General features: G+C 37.3%; 1 protein-coding gene across 1 annotated transcript; it reads left to right on the top strand.

Moving 5' to 3' along the window:
• Positions 1–1,267: 1,267 nt before the first annotated feature.
• LOC112500933 (probable lipid-A-disaccharide synthase, mitochondrial) lies at positions 1,268–7,329 on the top strand. The gene is made up of 9 exons (XM_025104551.1): positions 1,268–1,334; positions 2,153–2,399; positions 2,784–2,883; positions 3,264–3,369; positions 3,470–3,693; positions 3,837–3,915; positions 4,354–4,592; positions 5,917–6,143; positions 6,965–7,329. The coding sequence occupies exons 2-9, from the start codon at positions 2,164–2,166 to the stop codon at positions 7,155–7,157; spliced, it is 1,404 nt and encodes a 467-aa protein (XP_024960319.1). The 5' UTR covers positions 1,268–1,334; positions 2,153–2,163; the 3' UTR covers positions 7,158–7,329.
• The last annotated feature ends 2,609 nt before the right edge of the window (positions 7,330–9,938 follow it).

The raw sequence follows: 9,938 nt of genomic DNA, 5'->3' as shown, positions 1-9,938 counted from the left end.
TCGGGTTTTTTTGTCCCATGGTTACCTAGGCATCTTACGTGCATTGACTAATCATTTGGACGACCATGGATCGCCTCGAGTCATCATCGATGAACATCCGTCCTCCATGGGCACATGGATTTTGTTGACACCTGAATTTGAATCAAATTGGTTAAATGCGAATGGGTTTAGGGACAGACAAAAAGAACAAGTAGAAATTGATTCAAATGAGACACCATTTGATACCAAATATGAGAGAGAAAAGAATAATCATTTAATATTAAAGAGGCGTTTACGAAACGCTTATTAGGTTATTTATTTTACTAGGTGAGTATGCAAAGGACAAAAAAATTAATAAGAGGCATGATAAAGATTGATAATCTTACCGTCTTATCCGGTAAATGAGAGTGATAACTCTTATTCGGTTAATGCTTACCGGGTATGATTGTTGTATACCATGTTATTTTGATGGGCGAGAATCTACCCGGAGGACAGATGTTCATTTAACGGTATTTTACCTGAGTAATGTAGGTGACAGTGGTGACTCTTAGAGTAAGCACTTACCTAGTGTTACTTACCAAATTAGTATGACAAAAATAAGAATCTTAGCCCGTAAGCGAGAAAGAAAACTTTTACCTGACTAACATGTATCAGGTAAAAGATGAATACCAACGATCCACTTTTGATAGATGGTAATATTGTCTCTTAAAATAAGTGAAAGTGATAATTTTTATTGATAAATGCTTATTCAATAAGTATTTAACAAACCTCCCTAAATAATAGTAGTATACTTCCACTAATTTTGTCGGTTGAGAGGAGCATGCGTAGAATTGATGAGGCGCAAGCCAACTTCCATTTCGTTGATTACAAGTGTTGTTATTTTGTTTACCACCGTTTAAAAGTAAAACAAGACTTTAAGGGCTGATTACTTAAATGTTTATTTGATAAGCATTTATCGAAATTAATATTATAATTTATTTTATTAGATAAGATTGTAGTACATTAAAATGATAGAGTATATAATAATTTACCAGATAAATATTTATCTGGATAACATCCATCACCCTCACTTACTACTTACTGAGCAAGACTTTCCATTTTTATTATCGGGTAAGATTTTTAACCCCTTATCATGTTGGAAAATTACTCGGTAATCACACTAACCAGTTAAGCATTTGGTTATGATGAATTGGTTCAGATTTTTCAAAATCAAAATCATAAATTAGGTTAAAAATTAAGAACAGGTTTTAACTTCTACCCAACATCAATCCATCGTCCAAACTGAACTCGCCGTCGTATACATCACCTTCTTTGCCTCCGACAGCCGCTATCTCCACCGATTGAGCTCCTTTCAGGTTCCGTCTCCGTCCTTCTCTATACGTAAAAGTATATATATATATATATAGTATATATATACACACGTATAATGTTTGATATAGTGTATAATATCTGAATACTGGTTGTTTTATGACGGCAATGCCTACTTTTAACTTTCGAGATGATCCCATGACTCTTCTCTTCCTGTATAACCTCCCAAAATATCTGTAATTGTTGCGTATGGCTTGCTCCCTCCGTTGGAAAGTATATATCTTTTGACTATTCCGAATCAAAGGTACTTCTTAACTTTACAATCTCTTTGGATTATGAACTCATGAAAGAAAAGGAAATAAGCACGTTAAGCATCGAACCAATTTGTTGGAATTGAAAGTGAAGGTAAGAAATTAGTACAAAGTCTGTATTCTATTTTGAGGGTGGTATATCAGAAAAATTAGAACATCCTTTTGTATTAGAGATATAATTTGACCTTGGTATTGAACAGGTTACATTTTGGCTTTGAAATTGATGATGTGTCTGACAATTTTGAATTTGAGCGAATGTGACATCAATATGTTATTATTGATCCATTACTGTAATCTTGTACCATTGAACTCAAAATATCATTGTAGAAGTATGAGCAGGAAGGATGATAGTTTCCGTTTGTTCATCATTCATTTCTTTCCTGTAAGATAAAAATTCGTGTCACATAAACAAAAATTAGAATGGTGGAACTCGGATTAAGACAGGGTGGAACTGTGGAAAGGGGTTATATATTTGCGTGTTCATCAATATGTAATGTGTTCTGGGTGCCTAAAGTTTGTGCAGATTCTTGACTTATCTGACTTCTGATTTGCAGTGAACATCCTAATGTTACTTAAGGTTATCCGGAATCCAAATAGAAGAACCAATTTGGTCTTTTTGCCGTCAGTAAGAAAATATTTCTCCACTTCCAGCCGAGCTGGAGTTGATGTGGCTTCCAAAGATGGGGAAATGAGGATATTTTTAGTTGCAGGGGAGGTTTCGGGAGATGCTATTGGTTCTCGTTTGATAGCTGCACTGAAGAAGCTTTCACCATACCCTATACGTATTGCTGGTGTTGGAGGGTATACTTTTCTCAACTATACTTTTCTCAACTATTACTCTTAACTAATAAGTTATTGTTTCACTGAACCTTTTTTGTTGTTCTTCACAATACATGATTGTTGTTTTCTTTACGTACCATGGTTTTGGTGGTATTGGCATTAATCAACGGGTTTTGTTTGTATTTTCCTGAAAATATGTTGTATTTAGCAGTCGAGTGGAGCTTATGCTATCAGGTTCTTCAAATTCACACCACCACCCATAATTTCACAAAGTTTCCGATTTTGTATGATACATACATACACACACACATATATGTGTGTGTGTGTGTAGCAGATTTGTGCATGTGTTCTTCTTTGCAACTTCATTAATAATAAAGTACAAATATTGGTTATGTCATTCGTTAGATCTATGATGGCAAAGAATGGACTGAAGTCCCTTTTCCCCATGGAAGATATTGCAGTGATGGGAATTTTGGAGTTGTTGCCACATCTAAATAAGTTCCAAGTAAGTTTCATAAAATTTTATAGTTTCTTCACCTTCTCTCCGTTTGTAAAGAAGAGATGCAATGTGACTGAATAGTTAAAGGCTTTATTCTAACAACATTTGACTTCTTAACAACTGCTATAAATTGAAAAATATTGGTGATGTCAGTAACAAATTTATATGAGTTCTGTATTCTGTTTCTGTCAATAAGTTTTGACATCAGAAAACTCTAAATCCGTGAAGTTCTCTTTTTTCTTCTTAAGAATGGAGGAACTACATTAATTAACAATGCATAAACACATTAAACACAATCTAGAACTCTTCTTATAGTTCATAGGATGAAACAGAAGCAGCAGGGATTGCATATGACTCAGACCTATTATTGAACTTAAAATTTTCAGGTCAGACTGAAGCAAACATTTGAGGCTGCAGTCTCATTTCGTCCTCATGTTGTAGTGACAATTGATTCCAAGGGATTTTCTTTTCGTCTCCTAAAGCAGTTAAGGGGTAATTCTCTGATCATCTTCCTCAAGTTCAATGATGTATTTTAGATTTTCCTTATTCATAATATTTATGGTGTAGGAACATGGGGGAATGATTTTTGCAGCTAGATTTGGCCGACAAGGACCTAGTGCTCCTTTACACTTCCACTATGTAGCACCATCTTTCTGGGCCTGGAAAGGTGGTGAAGCAAGACTTAAGGGGCTTTCTGAGTTTGTAGATCATGTTTTGTGTATTCTTCCATTTGAGGAGAACGTTTGCAAATCTCATGGAGTAGCTGCAACCTTTGTGGGTCATCCCGTGTTGGAAGATATGCTAGAGCTGAATTCGGTACTAGTGTACAGTCTCAAGTTTTATTCTTTCTTTCTCTCAACGACTGTTATGCTCATGGGTTTTGCATTATTACTCTGAATATGCAATCAACCAGCTAATTGTTACACATTTCATGCCATGACTTTTACATTTATGGTCAGGGAAAGGCTACAACAGAAAAGGGATGGGAGGTGCAAGGAAATGCAGATGTGTTCCGGAGTAAATACGGAATTTCTTCAGGTGATGAGAGTACATTGGCTGTTTTTATGAAGGGCAAAGCACTTGACCACTGAAAAGATACAATCTGCCATTACTTGTGGATGTTAGGGCCAAAACAGCATATATTTGTTTTCTGAATAATCAATCCTATTATGGCTTTTGTAACTCCTCCCTCCCCAACCACCAAGAAATTCTGAGATTGCAAAAATATCTACTCTTTCAGTGGAGTATTTCTATGGTACGACCAAAGTTACCATCAAAATCGCTAAATTTTACATTTTTAGTGTACTTATGAAGAGACACAATGTGCATTAACTTGTGCAATTTTTCTATAAAAATTTTAAATGGTGAATTTGGTCCAAATGCTACTCCTACTTTTTCCGCTTTGGGATTGCTTGAATTGATCTCATATTCAACTTTTTATATTTCCTTACTAAAATGTGTGTATGATTTTTGTAGGGTCGACAATCCTTAGCTTGCTTCCTGGGAGTAGAATACAAGAAGTGACTCGTATGCTACCCATTTACTTAAAAACCATGAACCTTCTAAAGGGCTACGTTGAAGACTTGACGACAGTAATCCATGTGGCACCTAACCAACATGTACAAGACTACATCAAAAGAGCCATCAATGAGTGGTCTACGTCTGTGGTATTGGTTCCAGGAGGATCACCATGCACCAAGTATGATGCATTTAGTGTAAGTAATACTTCATTTTGCAATTTTTTTCTTTTGTTTGATAATTGCCATAGAACTGAAAATCTTATTGCTGATTTTTTTTTTTTTTAATTTTAGAAAAATAAGACAAGATATTTGAAGCATAATTGACCATCTTTTATATGGTCAAGGTCCTTGGGAAATATAACTTTGTATTTCGATCTGACGCAGATATTTCCTTTCCTTATTTTACATGGGTCCGGACTTATCTCTAACCCGTGTTCCATACATATATAGTACACTAAGACTACATCAAGTTTCTTCATTTTGTGCTTGCATGTGCTCTGTATATTTAATCCGTGCTTAAAATGTTCCCGAGATTATCGTTGGTGTTTGGTTCAGGGTGTTTTTGTAATTATTCATCCAATAAATAGATGATTGGATTCACAGCTAGAATTTGTTTAATGACTATTAAAGATCAATCAGGACATGATGGGTTAATAAATAGAAACACATAAGACCCTTGAAATAGTTCTTAGTTAAGAGGATACTAACTTCAAGAATCTTCACATATGCTATAATTTTTGATCCCATCATCACCACTGGATCAGAGTAATGAAGTCACATGGCTGTTCCTGGGCAGGGGCGGGATGGGCACTTGTCCAGGGCCTAACAGAAAAAGGGGTCAGTTTTCTCTATTAGTAGTATTTATTCAAAAATTTACAGAAAATAATTGATTAAAAGTTTCATGACCCTTCACTGATTCTCTCCTAGAAAGCAAAAGTTTAGTATTCACTTTTTCCTCCATCTTAATGTTTGTTTCTGCAATATCAGTCGAAAACTTGTGTGCTCTTTTTGAAGTTTATAATATTATATACGGAAAATGCAACAAATAAACTCACACACCCTCCTCTCACCCTTGGTGAGGCTTGAACCCTGACCTCCTGGGAGGCGAAACGGCCGGATACCACTAGGCCAAAGGAAACAGTTGGTGAATATTCCTGTACTACCCCTTGTTGGTCCCGAGGGACGGAGGAGGCTAGGCGAAGGAACAAGATATTGAAGAATTGTCCATACGTAAAATCCATAGCAAAATAGAAGAAACTTTTGGAAAGGTCAAGGAAAAAACTTGTAACTTCTTCTTGACCATAATATGTGAAATGATGGACAAATCGACTCCCTCTTCTTTTTTGGAACAATTGCAGTTGTGGTAAATGATAATTATTGCACTCTTGTGTGTGTGTGTGTATGTATATTAATCTTATGTGATCATGTAATCCTTTTTGTGCTATAACACATATATGTCCCTTATTTTGTGTTTATAGAATATCAGTATCGAGCCTTATAGAATGACATTATGATGCAGGCAAGCAGGGTGGCGTTATGCACATCAGGGACTGTAGCAATGGAGTTGCAGCTTGCAAGATTACCATGTGTTGTTGCCTACCGAGCCCATTTCTTGACGGAGTGGGTGATACGTTATAAAGCGAAAATACCCTACATCTCCCTTCCAAATATCCTTCTTGGTTCATCTGTGATTCCCGAAGTCCTCTTTCGTGATTGCACACCCACAAAACTTGCATCATTGCTCAGGTAAGATCCCGTTAAATTTGCGTACCTCAATTTCAGTTGATTGTTGTTTTCCTTTTGTATCTTTTTGATGACACCAAGATCCCTTTCTCACACTTTTCACTATATGAGATCTTCATGAAAACAATCACTATACTCTTCAGGATAGAGGTCAGGTTTATGTACATCTTAGGGCCTGTTTATTAGGAGCTTAACGGTACTCCAAGCGTATTCGGTCAGCTATATATAACTGTTTGGTAGTGGCTTAATGATATAAAAAGTGGCTTTTTCAGTAAGCTTCTAGGGGAGCTTTATATAAGAAGTCAAGTTTTTTTTCAAACATGTCTCTCCCAATTAAAAAACACACTCCTTTCATCGATGAAAGAACTCTCCCAAACAAAAAAAATTCAAATGTATACGGATAGATTAATTCACATAGACAACTTTATTCATACATGAATTAATGAAAAACCAACCAAGCAACTCCTTACCTCCATCCCTCCACATGGGATATATTGGGTCCGTTTAATTTGCCTGGGGTCTACATGGAAACATCCGTTATACTCTTCAGGATAGAGGTCAAGTTTGCATACGTCTTACCCACAAACCCCACCATTTGATGGGATATGTTGGCTCATTTGGTTTGATGACATAAAAAAAATATGGGGTCTTCATAGAAATAGTAGCTCTACTTTTCAAGATAGAGGTCGGGTTTGCATACATCTTAACCCCTGACCCCACCTTTCCACGTGGAATATACAGTGCTCGTTTTGTTTGCTGACACCAAGAATTTGGACGGGTATGACTGAATGAGTTTTTATGATAGTAGAGTTGTTTCGTTTCAGGAAACTAATGAATAATGAAGGGGTTCAGGTGGAACAGATTGTTGCCGCAGAGAAGGTTATGGAACTGCTATCTCCACCACCACGGGCACGACTGGTTGGTTGTAACTTGGATCACGAGGAATCAAGCTCCTATAACACCCCAAGTTTGTTAGCAGCTTGGACCGTGCTATACCATCGGGGACGGAAACTTTGACTCGTATCGTATGGGAACATGCAGAGTAATCGTGAAAAATTCTGGACCACCGTGTCAATTTCGAAGCCAGATTGACTTGTTTTTCTAGCAAATTTCATCTTCTCGAAATGTAAGTGTAGAAAATTTAGGCCTTATGTACTATTTGACAAAGCAATAAAGAAGTTCATCGATAAACGAGTTCGAATTTCGAGTTTTTCCCGACAATGTTGAACGATCGCCATATATGGCTGAAGATTCGAAATCAGTGGTCCTAACTCAAAATTAGAGGTGATCATTTGCATATTTGTATGGTGACGAGCCGGGTCTAATATAATTCTCTTGTGCGATGGACGTAATATAGCTAACCCAAGCTTGTTTTTGTGGGATACTCGTACTCATCATATAAACGGGCGGGGGCCGGGCTTGTCAACGGGGTAATAGGCCTAAAAGAATTACATTTAAAAAAACTTAGGGCCGTTAACCAAAACTTACATGTGTAAGCGTTTATCAAGTCACATTACTTGATGAATATGATAAGGACCAAAAATCTTATCCGGTGAGAGCGAGACAAGGATCAAGAGTCTTATACAGTGTAACGAAAAAACATTTTCATAAAATACAGATTATGGACTTTTTCTCTCCAAGAATTCGAAATTTGGATTCTTCAACAACAAAAACTTTAACCACATAATATTTCAAGACCGAGATTTGGGACTTATTATATAACATGTTACACGTATTTGAGAGGCGGTTGGTACTCATAGAAGAAGTCTAACCTAAAACCACTATTAAATTTTTTTAATAAAATATTAATTTACAATTTTTTTAATTGATATAATTATATAACGGGTTGGATGAGCATGTTCGTCTTTTTTCCTCATCACCCGAGCTCGTGTCTAAACCCGCTATTCTAACAGGATGAATGGTCTGATCTAACAGGTCGTACCGTTCATGAAGAGCTCTACTCAAAATCCATATCAAACTAATCTACATAGTAAACAAGAGTTGTTTACGGACATGACGGTCTTAGCGGTGTTGCTTTCAGACCGGTAGCTGTAATGACATCATTTTACTGATAAAATGATTATATTGCAACACTTATTTTTATAAGTTTTTTTGATTATTTAATCTATCAACTTGTTCTGACATGAGATAATAAGCTTATGAGCTTAGTCTTACTTTATCCGATAAAAAGCTATTCCAGTAATTTATAGGAACAATAAAAACCTTTACAATAACCTCTCATTAAAGGTGCTCTTACAGGACACTCATAAGCAACTTTTCAAACCTAAAAAAAATGGTTGAGCAGATAATTGTAGGGCATGATTCATCTCCAACTCAAACCTGCAAATGATTTTCTCTACTGTAAATTAAAATCAGATACTTAGCAGTTGTTCGGTTCATTTTTCATTAAATTATGTATGGATAAAGATGTGTGTATTGATAAATTTGTCTTAATGATATTTGATAAGTTGTAATCTGAATGCTGAAAATGACTATTTTACCCTTTGTACCATCTTAGTACCATCAGGCAGTGTTTGGTACGCAGGCTGGATAGGAGGCTGGATAGGAGAGGACAGGATGGGACGGGACAAGACTAATTGTCTGTCCTATGTTTGGTACGACTAAGACAGGACGGGACAAAACTATTAAAATGACCATATTACCCTTAAATGTTGTTCAATGTTATTTTATATCATATAATAATTGTAAAATGACAACAAAACAATCAAAATATTGTCATTTTAACTTTAGTCCAATGTTGTTCACCTTTTTTGTGGAACAAAAAAAATCAAGATTTATCCCACTAAAATTAAAAATAGCCCCACCTTGTTTGTCCATGGCATGCATGGAACTACAGTCTCATGTAGTCTGTCAAGAACATACAAACTCAAAGGAATAAACTATATAAAAACCTCAGTATGTTTATAGAATGTGTTCTTGTTCTTCATGCAAATAGATTAAAACCAAAAATGATAATAATAAAGTTTAGGGGTGCTCGTTCATTCACCGGAGATCGAGGAAACCTTCATCAAGAAGGCAAATCGAGCATTACGGTCGTTTAGGGGTTTCGTGGATCTACAATCGAATCTCTAAAATCAAATGAAAACCCTAAAACTAACAGCTAGAACCTTATTTGAAAATTGAAGAAACTTTGCTCTCATATGGAAATCGAAACAAGAACCTCATCTAGGTGGCGATTTCACGATTTGCAGGTTTGGGGTGTGTGTTGGGGGCGACTTCATGATTTGCGGGTTTGGGGTGTGCTCGTTCGATTTCACGACTGTCGCTTGACGTCCCCCAAACTTCCTCCACCCCGACGGCGAGTGAGTCCCATCCACCACCACCCTTCGTTTTCACCTTCTCTGTAGTACCTTCTAACCTCGCCTCCGATGTACTAATCCTCGCCGGAAACATCTCAGACGAAGGTGGAAGGTTGCAGAACCATCGAGTTCATAGCAGGAAATAAGAAATCGAGGTGTGGGGGATTGGGGGGGAGCGGCAAAGTGAAGGGCATATTGGGAAAATGGGGGCTGAAAGAGAAAAAAGGCAGATTGGAAGATAAGGAGGAGCGCCGATTAAAGAGCTAGAAATTATATTTGTTGTTATATGGACCTCATAACTAGGGAGGGTGATTTGACCCGACCCAGTGGGGATTCCGGTTCACCCGATCCGGACGGGGACGGGGATTCCCCGCTAAAACGGGTACCGGGGCCTGGGCCGGGGCCGGGGATCCCCGGTAGAGGCAAACCGGGGTTGGGGCCGGGGCCGGGGCCGGGTATTGTATCCCCCGACCCGCCC

This window comes from Cynara cardunculus (genome assembly GCF_001531365.2).
Source record: "Cynara cardunculus var. scolymus isolate 2C chromosome LG 17, CcrdV1, whole genome shotgun sequence".
NCBI lineage: Eukaryota > Viridiplantae > Streptophyta > Magnoliopsida > Asterales > Asteraceae > Cynara > Cynara cardunculus.
Note: the sequence above shows the minus strand (reverse complement) of the source record. Positions and strands in the feature narration are given on the sequence as shown.